This window comes from Abrus precatorius, unplaced genomic scaffold (assembly GCF_003935025.1).
Source record: "Abrus precatorius isolate BTA unplaced genomic scaffold, Abrus_2018 Scaffold4, whole genome shotgun sequence".
NCBI classification, from domain to species: Eukaryota; Viridiplantae; Streptophyta; class Magnoliopsida; order Fabales; family Fabaceae; genus Abrus; species Abrus precatorius.
This window is the reverse complement of record NW_020874384.1, coordinates 18,613,711-18,632,295: the sequence shown is the minus strand read 5'-3', so window position 1 is coordinate 18,632,295 and position 18,585 is coordinate 18,613,711. Positions and strand designations below refer to the sequence as shown.

General features: G+C 32.3%; 3 protein-coding genes across 6 annotated transcripts; 1 reads left to right on the top strand and 2 right to left on the bottom strand.

Annotated features, from left to right (window-relative positions):
* Positions 1–656: 656 nt before the first annotated feature.
* Positions 657–4,160, bottom strand: LOC113865368 (WD repeat-containing protein ATCSA-1). 3 transcript variants are annotated; one of them, XM_027499858.1, is made up of 9 exons: positions 3,929–4,160; positions 3,596–3,856; positions 3,347–3,506; positions 2,727–2,905; positions 2,360–2,570; positions 2,038–2,192; positions 1,856–1,945; positions 1,078–1,149; positions 657–978 (listed from the first exon to the last, which is right to left on the bottom strand). In XM_027499858.1, exons 1-9 carry the CDS (start codon positions 4,076–4,078, stop codon positions 937–939), a joined length of 1,320 nt encoding a protein of 439 aa, XP_027355659.1. In that variant the 5' UTR covers positions 4,079–4,160; the 3' UTR covers positions 657–936. The 3 variants fall into 3 exon arrangements, with proteins under 3 accessions (XP_027355659.1, XP_027355660.1, XP_027355661.1); XM_027499859.1 differs by having other exon boundaries at positions 690–978; positions 2,360–2,585; XM_027499860.1 differs by having other exon boundaries at positions 690–978; positions 3,596–3,843; positions 3,929–4,063.
* A 2,240-nt stretch (positions 4,161–6,400) lies between these two features.
* LOC113865562 (protein NPGR1-like) lies at positions 6,401–10,118 on the top strand. 2 transcript variants are annotated; one of them, XM_027500218.1, is made up of 7 exons: positions 6,490–6,615; positions 6,856–7,092; positions 7,181–7,439; positions 7,698–7,969; positions 8,006–8,932; positions 9,315–9,462; positions 9,575–10,118. In XM_027500218.1, the coding sequence occupies exons 2-7, from the start codon at positions 6,901–6,903 to the stop codon at positions 9,883–9,885; spliced, it is 2,109 nt and encodes a 702-aa protein (XP_027356019.1). In that variant the 5' UTR covers positions 6,490–6,615; positions 6,856–6,900; the 3' UTR covers positions 9,886–10,118. The 2 variants fall into 2 exon arrangements, with proteins under 2 accessions (XP_027356017.1, XP_027356019.1); XM_027500216.1 differs by having other exon boundaries at positions 6,401–6,615; positions 7,698–8,932.
* Positions 10,119–16,697: 6,579 nt separating this feature from the next.
* On the bottom strand, positions 16,698–17,822 carry LOC113866363. Its single transcript, XM_027501250.1, has one exon. It carries the CDS (start codon positions 17,672–17,674, stop codon positions 17,012–17,014), a length of 663 nt encoding a protein of 220 aa, XP_027357051.1. The 5' UTR covers positions 17,675–17,822; the 3' UTR covers positions 16,698–17,011.
* Between the last annotated feature and the right edge of the window lie 763 nt (positions 17,823–18,585).

The window sequence follows — 18,585 nt, the reverse complement described above, 5'->3', positions numbered from 1 at the left end:
TCATAGAAGGTAAAAAAAAACCATCAATATCATATGAGTAATATTAAACCATCAATATTTTATATATCATAAATATTATTTTTTATTTTTAAATTTTTTTTATTAATGAACTTTTGTGCACCACTAATACATTATATGAGTAATATTAAACAAAAAAAATTAAATAAAATTAAAGATGTATTATATAATTATTTTAAATTTAAAATATTAAAAAATAATTATTTTTATAGATAATAATAATAATAATAATAATAATAATAATTTGTTATTAAATAAAGCTAAATCAAAGGGATATTTTTAAAAAAATAAAAATAAATGATAAAAATTTCAACATGATTTAATGAAAAAAATCTTATAAATACATTTTTTAAAGATATTTTTAAAAATAATCATGTAATATATAGCAATAGTTGTAGCTATACAATTTAAAAAATAGCTCGTTATTCAAATAGAAAAGCGCGCTCTAACTTAAAAGTACTTTTCAAAGACTAAAGAGTACGTTTGTTTTGATTTTAAAAAAGAGTTTTCTCTTTTTGAAAATCAAAACATGCTCCAATTAAATTTTTTTCCCTAATTAAAAACTTACAAAGAGCTGCACCAATATAAAAGTTAATACCAATGTCCTGTGTCCGCAAATATGTACACAACTTTTTATCAGCAAACATTAAGAAAAAAGTTTTTATGCGGTAACTTACATGGAAAGGAGTCAAATCAAAATTTACACGGACTAATACTTAAAAAATGATTAAAAGAAAAGGGTCTATCCTACATAAGCAATAGGCTACTAATATACAGTTTCGCAGTTTTGCGCTTTTAAGCGTTTCACATATGCTCCAAAACCAGAACAAGCCTACATTTACAAATCCCACAAACATATAACACAAGTGGCTGAAGAACACTAAGTAAGATGTGATTATCAGCACATGGAGGCAAGATTCAGTTGCTCCAGCTATCCTGATCATCAGCAGGTCCTTCATCCTGCAGTTTATCACAATGTGGTCAGGCCACAACAAAATGGAAGGATCTCTTATTTGGCAGATGTACATGATAATCTCAACAGGATTGATAAATGTGTACCATTTCATCAACGATTGATCTAGCAGGTGACCAGACAAGAATTTGTCTATCGTTTCCACCAGTGTACAATTCCTGTGACAATAAAAAAAACACTTTAATGTACATGGACATCGGGTTGTAGCTATGAGGAAGTATTACACTTCATAGATGACGTGGTTGCTGTTTAACAGGTTCTTATTTTTATTCTGAAATAATTAGTATAAATTATAAGAAATTAATAAATATTTTCCTCTTAGGGATTGGGGTCCATTTAATTCTTGCCAACAGAACACCGACTCCATCCTGGACCAAGATGGCTAAGAAAGAATCAGTAACCAATATTTTCAATATTTTCTTCTTGTGATTTGTCAGTTGCTTTCTAGTTAATTTAGATTATATAAATGGTTTCCTTTTCATCTGTCACCTTTACTTTAATTTTGTTTTAAGACACCATTTGAGAGTTGTCATATTTTGGAAAATTGTCAGTCTCATTTTCTATAGAGACTAAACTAAAAAAGTGCAACTTTTTTAGGGATCAAATATATATTTAAGCCTTAAAAGTAAGATATGTATGTGTGCAGTGACAGGAAACATACAATGAATTTAGAATAAATTTTATGAACAAAAGGAAAATGTCTACTTCCAATTGCGATCCCTTCATTTGATTTATAACCGTAGAAAAGAGTTTAATTGGCAACTGAACTCTTGTAGACCTGATTAGCTTAACAGATTTTACATCTAAAACCAGAAGTTGATGAACCACTGATTAGGAAATACCAAGGAAAGAAAATGAACATACCTGATCTTGTTGATTAAACCAGCAAGAATTCACACATTCATAGTGGCCACGCAATATAGCGTCTGTGTTCCCAGACCACATGTCAAATGCCTGAATAATCCAAATATGAGATCTGTATTCTTCATTGTATTTGTACATGTAATTTAAGTTTAAATAAATAATAAACTAAAGAAAAGGTATACTTTCACAGCTCTCATGCATGGAACGAAAACAAAGGCCGAATCTTGAGTGGTGGCTAATTGGATAGGTTTGTTTATTTGCAGGCGGACTGTTTCAAAGTTCACAAGAGTATCACAGCCAGATTCAATATCCCACAACCTCAATCTTGAATCAGACCCTGTGATTCAAGAGCATGACAGTTAGGGATAGAGCGTTTGATACAGACAGCATTTTGATGAATTAAAAGAAAAAAAGTAAACAAATTTAATATGGAGTCCCATAAAAATGATTATTGCATGGATACTTCATAAAATTCTATCATATAATAGGTAATTAAAAAACAACCTGCACTTAGTAGATACATGCCATCATCTGTTGCTTTTAATCCTGTCACAGCACCATAATGAGCAGTTGCACGATCCTGCGTAGACAGCATTCCTGGATGTAACCTCTGCTTCACTGGTCCCTTGGATGGAACTCTGCCAATTGGTAGTTGTCTGCTACCACTTCCATTGGCATGCTTCTTTTGTGCAGCACGTAATTTTGTACTTGAATCCTGTGAGCGATGAAGCTTTGGATTATAACAACGCAAAATAATACTACATGCTACTTGAGGTACACTAAAACAGTCATGACTTGCAATAATCATTGCTCAAACTCACTATCTGCAGAAAGGGAATGTGCTAAACTTAAAAAAGAAGGGGGGGAAAACCTTAGTTATCATGGAGCATTTGAGTATAGGTGGGCGTCTTCCAAGCTGAGTTTGGGATTGATTTAAAACTAGGAAACATCCGGCGCGCCTGATGTCCCAAAAACGTATTGCACCATCACATCCCCCAGTAACTAAGACCCATTCACTTGAAGTAGACCATTCAACAGTCATTACTCCATCTGTCATTACACAAAACATGTGACGCAAAACCTCTTTTTTCTGTATTTCATATGAAATAAATTAGCTGACTATAAATATTAGGCAAATGCAAACTAGTGCTCCCAAGGGCATTGGTTAAGAAATAAAAAATAGAAAAATTTTAGTAATTAATGCTTTCTTGTTTTGGTTTTCAATAAAAACTTTCCATTAATTAATTCCTTACCTAGTGCTTTTAAGACACTAGTTAGCAACATGGTAAATATTAACACTTGTAAGAAGCACAAAATCAGTGATGCTTGTCTAATAGAACCACCTCAACATGTCCTATTGCATTGGTGTGATAAGAAAAAGAGCATGATTTAGCCACACACCCTAGCCCAGTAACCAACGATCTACTAAACTAAACTATTCTATCCGATAAAAGAATTGAACAGAACAAAAGGAACAAAGCATTGGCATACCGCGGTGACCGGACAAAGTGTGAGTGAATGCCCCGGAAGCAATATCACAAAGGCGAACTTGAACATCCTCAGTGCCAGCAGCGACAAGCATGTGAGACGTTGACAAATTGGATATGGCAGTCCGATAAACTTTCCCAGGCATTTTGAAATTCACCACCACCTACACAATTCAACCAACAACATTACCTTAAAACAAAACCCAAACCGAATAAAGAGGAAATGGAAGCAGAAGAAGAAGCACGTGACGACCTGCGTGGTGTTAGTGTCCCAAACATTAATATGATGATCATAGGAGCCAGTGATGAACAATCCCGTGTCAATTGGATACCATATAGCTGATGATACGGCATACTTGTGAGGCGTTTGGTGCTGCTTATCAACGACGAATATGGACCTGTGTTTCGATATCACACCACCTGCTTCCGAAACTGTGGGTCGTTGAACGTCGTAAACGGCAACGGAGGCATCGGATGCGGCAGATAACAAATATCTTCCCTCTGTCGAATCAATCTGATTTAACGGTCAAAACGGTGGAATGCGAAGTGAAGAAAGGGTTTGGATAGAAGAAAGAAGAGTGAGTACCTGAAGACAGTTGATGGAGCCTTTGTGAGGGGAAACGATGTCTTTGTGATTTGATAATTGAAGTTGGGAAATGCGATTGGACTTCACGCGATTCGCGAAACAATGTGCACGTAATTTCCCAGCTTCTCTGTCTCTGATCTGCTTCCACATGTTCCGAGCATCTTTGGATTCAACACTTAACACTTTTCTACTGCTTCTTCTTCTTCCTCTTCTATTCTACTTTCTCCCCGGTTTTCCCTGTTCCATAATCTTTGTAAGACATATCCGCAAAAAGAGTCAAGTGGATTCCATCATTGGGCCCCATCACTTCGTCAATGACCCACTACCATTGCTCCCGGCCCAACTTCGTACTCAGTCCAGGCCTCATGTTTTGGTTTTTTGGGAACAACGTGTATCCGCTGAACACCCAAAATAAATAAAAAGAAGCTTGTTCAAATTAAGCATGGCGGGTTTGTGTTTGTGAACACACGACCATATAATTTTATTTTAAAATGAATTTAAAGTGACATTATTTATATTTAAAATTTTTTCTTTTAAAAATATTTTTATAATAAAACTTAATATAAATTTTTCAACTCAATACATAAATTATATTCTATCATGTTAATTTAAATGAGTTTGAAGACAAAATTAAGTTTGATAAATTCAAATTTATACTAAAATATATAAAATTTCATGATTCTTTAACGATAATCTAAACATGCATAAAATATTTTCTACATGAGGTATAAAAAAGTATTTATCGCTTAAACTTACCATATATTAGTTGAGTTTTCACTTTGTTTGATATCATTTTATATTTTCCATAAAATTTGACATTTTAAATAATATGTAATTTATAAATTTATTACTAATTAATGATTAATTATTACAATTTTAATAATTATTTTTATTAATAAATATAACGATATTAACATTATAAAGTGCATCCTAACAAGTTATTTTCAATCAATACAAATTTCCAGGTGCTCACAAACTTGTACGTTTTGGTTTTCTGTTTGACATAATATTGCTGATATAATAGTAGGAAATTGCATGATAACTATACAACATATAAAATATTACTTTTTAAAAGGGAAGGAGAAGAAAGAGAAAAGACATGTCGTAAAAGCAGGACGAGGTACGTAGATGTCGGGTTCACTCACTACCCTACCACTCTCTCTCCCTCGTGCTATTCATGCTCCATTAATAGATTCTACCCTTTACCTTTTGTTGCACTACAATTCCAATCTAATGTGATATCTGATGGGATTAATTTTCTGGATTATTAATCATGTTTTGTCTAGTCATTAGGTAGGAACTAGGAATAGCGTTTGAAATTATATTTTGACTAAAGAAGCCCAAATAATGAAAGTACCTAGTTCAATTCAGTTTTTTCCATTGATTTTAGCTTATTATTGACTAATATTAATCGATATTTTACTCTACCGATTTTTTGAATTGTTGGAACTATTGATTTAATCAAGTTGAACCAGGCAATATGTTTCCCATCCATTCTTAAATTAAAAATTTGGAAAACATTTTTACTACCAACTCTCTTTGTCAGTAAGACAAGTAACTTCTCCTACATCAATTAACTCGCTTTTTAATTAATTTTTCCCTCAAATATTTTTATTTAAATTTCATTAATAACACTAAAAAAGTACTTCACTCGTTGGTGATATTGTCTGTCCTTCTTTCTAACTGTTTAATGATGTTTATTTTATTCTGATAAATTTCTCTTTATTTTATAAGTCAAGCTGTCTTAGATTTCTGGGTGTGTCATCAGTTGGGTGTCTTAGATTTCTCTTTATTAAAATTTCTTTAAATTTAACTTTGCAGATTAAAACATGATTTAAAATTTTTAAAATTTGTACCCGTATAACTGTCAATTCTATAATATAATTAATTTCATTTCTAAATTTACATTTAAGTTAATATGATAAACTATAATTTTATACATTTAAAATATTAAGTTAATTACGATAAATTTAATTTAAAATTAAATAAAATTAATTTTAAATTATTTTTTTCATTCAGTTAAATTTGGATTCAACTCAAGTCTTATATTTTAATAAATGAAGGTGAGTCCATCGTTAAATTTTTTTTGTATATAAAAATATTTAAATATAAAATTTTACTTAAATAATATTGCGATTGATTAAAAAATTTTAATTTTTAATATATATTATTTAAAAGTATAAAATTATTATTCTTGTAACTTTAAAACAAACATGAATTTAATCTATTAATCATTCTACTAGTTAGATTGAAATACTTATACACGATATAGGTCTCTTAGATTATTAAAATGAAATAGAATAAAATAAAAATATTAAACTGTATCTTTTATTTTATTTTTTCATTTGATCATGCATCTGACATATTCCACTAGGTTTCACTTTTCTTTAGTCCCCACCCAGGCACCTATCTGGCTTTTCTTTTTAATTAAAAATTCAAATAAATATTTTTGAACGGGAAAGCTTCAACACTGAAGTTAAGTTGAATCAATGTGAAACCAGCTTCAAAGAATCCACAACTCTGCAACCACCATTGCTGCTACTATTATTATTCCATTAGCAAATTCACAGAAAATAAATAAATAATATTCAGATCTCCAAATCCAGTTCACAACATTTGCATTATTTGAGCTTTCATGGCGTCTAACACCGCCAAAGTTTCCGTTATTGGAATCTGGTTTCGCTGTGGTAAATCCAATGCTTTGTTCTCATCGTTTCTCTCGCCCTTTTCACCATCGCTGCACAACCTTTTGTCCTCTTCGCTTTTTCTCTGACCTCTCTCCATCCTCCTTCTCTGTGCTTTGTTAATTGCTTCAACACATCATCGTTGCATTGTTCATTATGCTAACTTAATTACAATTAACAATAATTAATAGCTTTGATTTCAGTTGTGTAGTTCAAAGCTAACGGAAACGCGTTTCTTAAAAGGTGTGTGTGTTGCTGAGAAGTGATAGTCACTTTTCTACGGAGAAGATGTTGTGCGCTTGCTCCGGCGAGCAATTCAAATTCGAAGAGCCGCCACGGTCGCCGGAGTCTCTCGCCACGAGGGATTTCTCCGCCAGTGGGCTTTCTTCGAGGACTGGGGAATGGGAACCGAAATTCGATGAAACGCAAGTTGAAGAAGCTGAATCTACTCTGAAGGAAGCTCTTTCCTTAAACTACGAGGTAGGCAGCAAATGAAATTGTAATGCATTTTGTGTGTATTTGTTTTTGGTTGAAATGTCATGTCATGTGCATTTTGAGTGAATTTCAGGAGGCTAGGGCTTTGCTAGGGAGGCTTGAATACCAAAGAGGGAACTTCGATGCTGCTCTTCAAGTGTTTCAGGGTATAGACATTAAGGGTTTGACCCCGAGGATGATCAAGGCAATTGCTGAAAGAACCAAGCAAAGAAAACCACGTTCGAAGGCTGATTTTATTGTTCCGAATGTGATGTCATTGCATTCGGTTAGCCTGCTTCTTGAGGCAATTTTGCTTAAAGCAAAATCATTAGAGGAACTTGGGCGATACATTGGTTGGTACCTAATATTACCTTTGTTAGACCACTTTCTTGTGCCTGTATGTTGCTTGATAAAACGAAAATTAGCCTTTGTTAAATCGTGCAATTGAATTTTGCATATGAGATATTGAAGGTTACTCGATTTGAAGTATCATCATATAAGCGTGTATAAATTTAACTGCATTATATGGATTATATGGGTGAGATGAGAGGTTTGTTTGACACTCAAGGGTGCCGATTCTGATGATGCTAGTGCTTTCTTATATTTGCCAGAGGCTGCAAAGGAGTGCAGAATAATTCTTGATACAGTTGAATCTGCCCTTCCTAATGGAATGCCTGAGGGTATTGGTGGAGATTGTAAGTTGCAAGAGATGTTCCATAAAGCATTGGAGTTACTTCCAAGCTTATGGATCAATGCAGGCTTTCTTGATGAAGCTGTCATGGCATATCGTTGTGCTCTGGTCAAGCCATGGAATTTAGAGCAACGAAGGTTGGCTGGTGTACAAAAAGATTTAGCTACAATGCTACTCTATGATGGTGTTGAAGTAGGCCTACCCTCTCAGTTGCAAGTGTGGGGGCAGACAACACCCAAGAGTAATGTTGAAGAAGCAATACTTTTGCTATTAATTCTCATGAGCAAGGTGGCAATTCAGGAAATAGACTGGGATGCTGAAATAATGGATCATCTCACATTTGCGCTTTCAGTCACTGGGATGTACGAGTTATTGGCAGATCATGTAGAACAGATTCTTCCTGGTATATATAATCGAGTTGAGAGGTGGTACTTTCTTGCTCTGTGTTATAGTGCAGCAGGACATAACGAAGTAGCGTTGAATCTTTTGAAAAAGGCTTGTGGCAGTTCTGAAGCAAAGCATAGACTCCATTTTCCTTCATTTTTGTTTGGAGCAGAACTCTGTTCCCAAGATCCTCATCATGCTCACGAAGGCATTAAATTTTCACATGAAGTTATTGATCTAGCTAAGCACCAAAACAAGCATTTTTTGGGTCAAGGTCACAAATTTCTTGGTATTTGCTATGGGGCTGCAGCTAGAACTTCTGTACTGGATTCTGAAAGAAGTATATTTCAACGAGAGTCTTTGAACTTTCTAAACTGTGCTGCTGTAAATGGAAATGGTGACCCAGAAGCAATATTCAGCCTTGGACTGGAAAATGCAATTCAAAGAAATCTGGATGCGGCTTACAACAATGTAATTATGTACTCAGATGTAATTGTTGGCAGTTCAAGAGGTTTGCAGTTGTTAGCACTCATAGTATCAGCACAACAGCGGTTTAAGGATGCTGAAACAATAGTTGATTTTGCTTTAGACGAAGCTGGGAGGATGGATCAACTGGAACTTCTAAGATTGAAAGCAGTATTTCAAATTGCTCAGCAGCAACCAAAGCAAGCCATAGAGACATATAGGATCTTGCTGGCATTAATTCAAGCCAAAAAGGAGCTTTGGATGCAAGTTAACAGCTTTGATCAAGCACAAGCATTCAGACATGAGGTGTGTAATACTTTTAAGCGAACAACTCTATACGTTGCTTCTATAAACTGATATTAAAGTAGATCGAAAAGAAGCAACATCCTTTTCTGCTGAAAGCTGCTAAAGAAAAGACGGCTATGTCTAGACTAGTTTTAGCTAATACTCCTAAGAGGTATTGATATCTGTTAAATGAAACTCCCCCTTCTTCCTCCTTTCCTAAAATTATATGCTTGAATTTTCAGTTCGGATGATGAAAGATTATCCTATGCCTAGAGTGGAAGAATGGGAATTGATGATCTGGAGCAATTTATTTTATTTGATTATTGTTATTTGTAATGATTAGTTTCATCTATGAGATATCGAGAAGAATTCCTCTTCTAACTTTTTCTTCTTTTCTTAGCAGGCATTAACTGAAAGGAAGTTAGAAATGGAAGCCTGGCAGGATTTGGCTACCATTTATAAGGATGTCGGTTCCTTGCTTGATGCAATAGCTTGTGTTGATAAAGCCCAGTTGATAGAATTTTTTTCTCCAAGAAGTTGGCATATTACAGGTAAGGAACCTAGCTGTTCTGGTTTTTGTGGTTGAACCCTGCATGTTTCTGCATTGATTGTTTATGCTTGTGGTCAACTAATATGTAATTCCATGGCTGTGCACAATTCCAGGGATGCTGCTTGAAGCTCAATCATTATATAAAGAGGCATTTGTTTCCTTTTCAGTATCATTGTCAATAGAACCAGATTACATTCCCAGTATCATTTCAGCTGCAGAATTGTTGCTTAAACTTGGTATGCAATCACTTCCAATTGCAAGAAGCTTTTTAATGAATGCTCTGCGGTTAGAACCTACAAATCATGATGCTTGGTTCAACCTTGGATTGATTTCTAAAATGGAAGGTTCATTACAGCAAGCAGCAGAGTTCTTTCAAGCTGCTTATGAGCTAAAGCTTTCTGCCCCGGTGCATAAATTTGAGTAATTGAGACTTTGGGAAAACATCGTTAATGTTTTTGGTTGAGGGAAAGTGCGCTTGACTAACAACATAATGGAAAACATGCGGGAAGCAACTAAATGACATAAATATTCACCCCACGATTACCATTGGTTGGTCATTGATTTGTTCAAAATGTATAGCTAAATCTAGCTACTTATTATATATTTCTTCATTCTGTTCTAATCAAATGTCGTTGTTTCACAAGTAGAATTAATGGTCCACAGAAATGGTAAAGCTTTACCTTTATATTATCTTATGAAAGAATGACAATTGACTAGTAGCAGATCTTTGAAGTTGCCACGATACATACTGCGTGATTGTTTCTTCCTTCGTATCTTTCTAGTACTTTTCCAGTTTCTCTACCGTGTAAGAAAATTACTCTCTTGCTGATCACTATTTCAAATTGTTCATTTAGCGTACTTAGTAAACATCATATAGAGATCTTAACGTTGGTTCAAAGGGTTGTTGAGGGTGTGAAGCCAGGTATTAAAAGAAAGAAAAATAGAACAAGAAAGGAGAAGCAAGCTTTATGTTACCGGGAAGATTCTTAAGTGATAAGGCAATCGCTTTTCCCTTAATGACAGATTCAAGATGACGATTACGACTTCACCTATCAATCTAACAACCCGTTGTTAATTTTAAATTAGCAGCCAACATTTTCAATAAACCTTTGTTTTCTTCAATTCTCCCAGTCCCAGGGCAGGAAAACCAAGAATTGGGAATTGAGTATTAAACGTTTCTTCTACATTTAATAATCAAGTCGATCCATCCATTTGACAGGAACGATAACCTACAAATACCCTGCCAACCTACGGCAGGGTTGACTGCAAGATGAGATGCACAAATCTGGGACCTGGGACTAGTTCTTGTTTGTTCTGGGAGTAATACTCTTTAAGATCCTTCACTTAAATTGATCTGATGACATTCAATTTCTGTTCATATTCTTGGCAGCTCAAACTATTACTGAAAGAGTATGTTGCAAGCACGTATTTCACCGAAGATAGAATCATAAAACAAGTGCATGTTCTTACTCCTTAGCATTCTCCCCCATCCCCCCAACTCAAAGAAAAAGAAACATAAATTGGTTGATGCATTGAATATTGGCAAAAGGACAATCGATTTTCTTCAATATCAAGAAAGGGAATAAAAACACCAAACTACATTCTCAACTTTTCCTTGTTTCCTTTACATCACGAATTCTTTGCAATCAAACAGAATGTTTCTTGGTCTGGAAAACAACAAATTTGACCGATGGTACAGTTGTAAGGAAGACCTTCTGTTCATCTTCGGAACAATGGAAAGCTGGCAGTGCAGAGGCTTTGATTCTATACTTAGTTCTGCAAAACAAAAAAAGGAAAAGTCAATGAGGCAAATGATCTTCTACATTCTAAATTGGAAGGAGATACTTTCATTGTGCACCGAAGAAGTTTTAAATTTCTTTCTTAGCTGACAATTCAATCTGTTACACACATAATAACTCAGGAATGTCCTGATATACACAATGTAGAAAAGGGGTGAGTTTAACCCAATTCAACTGGATTGGATTGATAGTTTTGGATTTATCTATTTGATTAGAAGATTTTCTAATGATAGTTTTGAATCAGGAATAAAGAAATTTCTATATTGAGATTAACTACCTAATCTATGACCAAATTTATTTAGGGAAAAAAAAATCTTTTTGTTATGCTCCCTCTTGCATTAATCACTTTTTAATGTGAATGAGTGGTGTAGATATGTGGCATTTTGCAGACACAGTATAAGCTACGCTCGAACAGTATTCAGGAAGATTTGTGAATTTGGCTATCATTGATATTGTATAATTAGATGCATGCCACTGTACCCAATACAAAGTTGATTTTGGCTAAATAATTGTTATGTTGCACCTTTTTTGACTTGGTGAAATGAGCTGCATTGCTGTAAACGTCAAACTTTGTCTATGCAAATTGTGAATCTTGTTAACAGGAAACAAGAAAGTTTTAAAAAGGGCAACCTAAAGTTAAAATTTGTCAGATAGATCATTCACCTTACATTAATAAACAGGAACCTCAACCCATCTGCCACTGCATCAAAAATGAAAAGTCAAACCACATTATCAATGTGGTCTAATAAATTGATGAACATTGTCTAAATCTTGAAGGTTATTAACCAAACGGCAAGGGAAACAAAGCAGCATATCAAAGGGAAAATTTGCTTATGATTTATTAATTAAAAAAATGCAACAAAATCCTAATCAAATTTGACGGAATTTCTCCTCAATTGTATGATGGTACTTTAGCAGAGATTTAACCAGAGTTTAAGTTAATACTTGCCAAAAAGTATGTGGCCCTTCGTATTACTAAATTTTTACAAACGGTTCGCCATGATTGGAGTTCTCAGCTTGCTTTTCCGTTTCTTGTGGTTTTGCCTCTTCTTGTTGCTCTTGCCTGAAATGACAATCAACACCTAAAAGTTATTCGACATATACCTATATCATCACCCCAAAAAAGGGCATTATAAGAACATTATATTATTTTTTCATGGGTCAAAAAATCTTTACAGCTTTCTACACAATTATGCTACGTAACCGATTAGTAATTACGATGGGACTTGCATGCATCTTCTAACACATCAACTTCCACAAACACATGGACGTATGAATGTATGTATGTCCCACTCAGGATGCCTTTCCCATTATCGTATATTTCCATAACAGGAAATGTAGACCATAATCCCAAGTTACACGAAGAAGAATCACCATGCATGCCGAAAGCTTTACGTAGCAACATGAGGTATTAATTAACATATGATATTATTGGACGAGAAGCATGCAAAAAATATGACAACAATAGATCGATTTCCACATGCATAATGATCTAGGTTCTTACATACCACGTGGCATGGGTGTTCAAATAAAAACCCAAATCCATAAACATTTGCAGGAAATGCAATGATTATATACATATATAGCCATGATATAAACAAAGCATGATGATGAAATGGTATTGAAAGAAGAAGGGTAATTAAGAAAATGCATGCATGCATGCCTTTTCTGAGCGGCTTCAGCAGCTCTAGCGCGCGCTTCTTCAGAGGCCAATCTCTCTTCTTCCTTCGTCATGCGCTTGTTGCCCCCATCGAAGCAACCAAAGCACAACCCCATGTTTTCTTCCCTCTCTCCCCCTCCTCCCCCCCCCCCCCCCTCTCTCTCTCTCTCTGTGTGTCACCTTATGATCTCTCCCTTTCTCTGTTCTCTTTCTTTCTGTTTCTTTTCTCCTTGCCTTTGCACCTCCACAACCTGTATTTCCCTTTTTCTTTAAATTATCTACCTTCCCTTTTTTCGTTGGAGTTTGTCTTGTATTGTGGATGAGGACGATATGATAAGATGCTATATTAATATTAGTATTAACAATAATTTAACTAGAAAAGGCCTTTGTGCTTTGCATGTTCTGTGAAAATCCGTTGCGTCATTCCGCGTTAAATATGTGTCACCCACTCATTAGTTATGATAAGGCTGTGCTGTTTACAGGAATGAAACGTATAAGTATGAGATAGAAGATATTAAATATAAAATTAAATCATGTGTAAAACAATAATCTAATTTTTTTTTCTCGATATCAAATGTGTTATTGTAATTGAAGACTTATGAATAAGATAAAATAACCTATCAAGATTACATGGTTCACATACATTATCGAAAGCGGATTCTAAAATTTGGTAATAATTTAGTTTTTTTTTCCCTCAATTATGTTAAAAATATAGAACTATCAATAATGCTTATTGTTAACTATACGGTTTTTTTAATATATATCTAAAACTACAAAATAAAAAGTTAATAAATAACATTTTTTATTTAAAATTATATTTAATATTATTAATTTATTAAATTTTGTAATTTGTAATGAAAAAACTGTATATTTTTCGTGTGTCGTTAGATACATTAAAAAATTTGTTAACAATGACTATTTTTTATTGTCGTGGCTAAAAAGATTACTGTAGATAGTTCTCCATACTTAATAAAGTCATTGACACTTCTTGAAATTTTCCAAGTGCATTCCCACGATAAAAGTGGCCAATTTTTTTCGTTTTAAAAGAAATTGCAAGACTAAATACTATTCTTAATACTAAACATTTGTTAATTAGAATCTCTAATTAAGTACTTGTTAATAATTTTTCTATCTAATTGATAATGCATTTTAGTTTGACTAAGCTTATGTCTAGACTTGTAGATTGTTCTGGTATGTTGCTCTAATACAATTTTCTGGGGTCATCGATAAACGATAAATAAGAACCTTTCATTCTTTTGTGGTCTACTGAAATACATGGCATGCATGAGATTATCTTGAACAAGTAGGCACGTCATAATTTGGGCTCTAGATCATGATTGAGTATTTCAACTCTAGTCCACGACGTTGTCTGAAATATAAATAAACTGCGCTTACCTATTTTAAACTTCTATGAAGTTATGCTAAGTATTTTTGTAGTTTTAAAATCGTGGTAGCTTTTCCTGTTTTAATTATAATTTTCCAATATATCAATATCATCCTATATTAAATAAACAAAGAAAAGGGATCATAAGTCGAAAAAGATGATAAGGATATAAGAATTTGAAGAGCTTAACACGCCGGAATCGTTGCCAATCCTGGTGACTTTTGCGCAGCGATTAAGATATATATACTTGGCTTGTGGAATGGAAGAAGATCAACGGAAGCGCTCTATTTTCTTTGCAGTGGGAACGGACATATATTTTCTAATAGTATAACCTCTGCGATCTCACTTTTTTCACAGAACTTCTAGATTTGTCGCGAGGACTTTGAATTTGGGCTTGCACGGAAGTAAACAACCACTATCTCTTCAGTTCCCTCATTTTTTTAAGACTTAATTATTACGAGCTTTTCTCAAATTCAGAAGAAGAAAAAGAGTAAATAAGCATTAATAAGCAACACGTCGTGCAACGAAGATCAATAAATAAAAATCGTTACGTATTTACATTGTTGTGCTTCAAAAAATGTTGCGTGTATATAATTAATGGAATAGATAAATCAATAAATATTAAACTTTATTAAATTAAAGTTTAATTATATATATATATAAGGGAATTTAAAAATTCTTATACTTAATATAAGTCTTTCATTTAATTTAAATCTAACGAGTTATAATTTATTATTTTACTGACCGTTAAATTTAAGTTAAATAAAAGACTCAGATTGACTGTAAGAAATTTTAGACTTACACTAAGCATGATCTTTTTACACCAGTATAAGTCTAAAAAATTTTACACATAATTTGAGTTTTTTATTTAACTTAAATATAATAGTTAGTAAAATAATAAATTATAACTTATTAAATTTAAGTTAAATAAAAGGTTGAGATTTAGTGTAAAAATTTTTAGACTTATATTGGTGTAAGAAAATTCTGTCTCTAAAATTTTTATTTTTATTTTTTCATAACCTAACTCAGTTGGCGGGGAGTTAGGTGGATGTTTTTTTGTGAGTTGGATGGTAAAGATAATATACAAGTGATGACAAAGGAGGACCAACAAATAGGCTGCGGAATAAATAATAATGAGACAATGCTACCCAACTGATAATTGCTACGGCTTCTCATCTCTTTTAAGAAAACAAAATTTATTAATATTAATAAAAATAATTATATATTATAAATTTATATATTATTTTAAAATATTAAAAATATTTAAAAATTGAATAAAGAATTATTCTCAATCTCAATGAAAAGAATGAGAAACCTAAATGTAAGCCAATTAAAAAGAGGTAATTAACAAAATACTATATAAATTTTTTAAGAAAATATTTGTATTTTATTTTTTAATTTTTTTATCAAATTTAATCTGAATCCAATTTGAGTTATGCATCTACATACAATGGTATTATTTTTAATTATTTAATCATAATCTTAAAAACACTTTAACATTTAACATATTTAATAGATTCAAAATTATATTCTGATTCTTTATTAATGATCTCTTGTGAAAAAATATTTTATTATGATAAATTTGTATAATTAACAAATTTTATAATAATATAATTATCTTAGAAGACAAATAATGTGAGATTGAAGAAATATATTTATAAAGATAGGTAAACGTTAGTTAATATTTTTAAGGCATGACTTAAACAAAATTGTAAAAAATAAATCCTTCTATTATATGTGTATAAACATCTAATAAGAGAATAAAATATAAATTTTTAATTAAAATTATTTATTAAAAAATATAAATATCATTTATACATATTTTTAAATCATTTAATAAGACATATTTAATGCATTGACACCATATACCACCACACAGTATCAAATCAACGGTCCCTTAAAAAATAAAACATTTATAACATTAAAGCTATAAAAGTAATTTAATATTTAAAAAGTAATATCCATTAATATTAAATGTTAAATTTAGATATTTATACTGTAAGAGTATTTTAAAATTTAAAAATATTTAATAAAAAGTTAAGATTGACTAATGTTAAATTTAAATAATGATATTATCTAATAATTTCTATAAAATGTAAGATTAACTAATTTTAATTGTTAATTTAAAGATTCGTTAAATCAATTTATAAAATTTTATATAAATAAAATTATTAAATATTTTATTAAATTACTTTATTTTAACAGGTAATATATTTTTAAAATTTAAGTAAATATTAAATTTTAAATAATATATATACAAATATTTAAGTTATATAAAATTAATTTAATGGTTGAATCAGTTAACTGCGCATTCTACAAAAATATTAAGTAGGACAAGGGTTTAAATTTAATATATAATGAAAACTTATCATCTCCCTTTGATATAACATATTAAATGTTAGCTGTTTAATCAGAATGTATACTTAATGTTCTTTAAAAGCCTCGAGACTGGAATTATCATCATCGCGTTTGATTTTAAAGAACTTTACAAAATCATGAATGCTCCATATACATCATTATATATACGAGCCCAATCTCTCTACACAATTTACACTGGGAAAACGCCATCAAGAGAAGTATTGAATTTTCAACCTGTCTCAAGAACGTCACCAAGAAAACGTGTACATATTTACACATACTAACGAAGAAAAGGGAAATGGAAGAAAAACCATTAAAAAAAGAACGAATTATATCAGATAATCGATCTTCACCAGCTTTTCTGGTGGCCATGTTTCCTTGGAGAAAGTAACCCTTGATCAGTTTTCACCATCTTCTTTTCACTATTATTATCTTTCTTCTTCAATTTCCTAGGATTCGAGCTATCACCACTCAATATGGGGACCGCATACCACATAACACAAGTGCAAAGTGTTGCAAAGGATCTCCCAAACACGGTCAAGAAAACCAAAATCAATACCATAACCAATGGCACATAAAAAGAAGGCCTCTTCAACATGTTCCAAGAAAACCCATAATTCTTCTTATGAGATTCCAACTTGGGTTGCTTTCTTTCTTCCACTGTGGCTTCATTAGGTTTCTCCAATTGCTCCAAGAAAGGTGTGAAATGTCTAACTCTGAGTTCTTCGCTCTTGTGTTTTTTCTGTTCCTTGTTCTTCACTTTGACCACGATGGGAACGAAATCATCATTGCTGGAATACGCAAATCGAACGATAGATATATCCTGAGGACTCATCTGTGAGTAAACCTTTTGCCTTCTCTCGTTAAGATCAGCCAAAAGTGCAGAAAACTTGTCTAAGCCTCGATTGGAGTATGGGTTGTTACCTTTTCTTTTGGACTTCCTGGGGCTTGAACATGCTCCACCATCTTCTTCTTGGTGATGGAAAGTGCCACAAACAAAAGGGTTCAACATATGGAAAGATCACAAAGATGGGTTTTGGTTGCTGTGAGGAACTTTTGGAAGGATTAAGATTAGATTGAAAACAAGAAAGGGTGATGTATTGAGAAATATATTTATTCTTCTAAGTAGAGGACTTGACTGGATCTAATCAATCTTGGCACGCCTCAGAGTCAAAACAAAGGTTTGAAATTTAATAATGTAAGAGGTGCCAACGTGGCTATGATGATCTTTGACTAGTTCGAGATTTGTGTATCTGTTTAGCTTATTCTTTTCAGACCATGTAATCTCATATATTAAGGTGACGATGGCGTAGAAAAATGAGTTGTGGATTGTAAAATATTGACAACATGTTACTTGAGGACGAGGGTGTTGATTAATTGAAAATGTCAATGTCATTCATTAATAATAACAAATTCCGTAATGTCATCAATATTTTGTCGATCCATTTAATTGTGTCTTCTAGAAGGAAATTAAATTAGGTATTGATACTACGAAACTACGAAACTGAAGGACAGCAAAGGTTAGTTGGCAAGGAAAACCATGGTCTTCATAGTGCTTGGTATGGTTGGATGCACAAATTAATAATTTGCAGAAAAGTTTACAAATAGCAAGTATTTTGTTTTTTAAACTTTTTAAATTTAATTTTTTATATTTTAAATTTAAGTCAAAATAAAATTGTTCAAAAAGAAAATTAGATATAACTTGAAAGCTAATAAATTAATTGGAGATAAAAAAAAATTCGGTAACAAATTATTAAACTAGTTGACAAGTGTAAAATGACATAAAATAGCTTATTTGATCACTTGGTTATAATTTGAAATTTGATAACTGTATATGCTTTCAAATGATTATCAATTCTTATATTTTAATTTATTTTATATAATTGATCATCTTAAAAATTAAGATAATAATATTTTAATGAT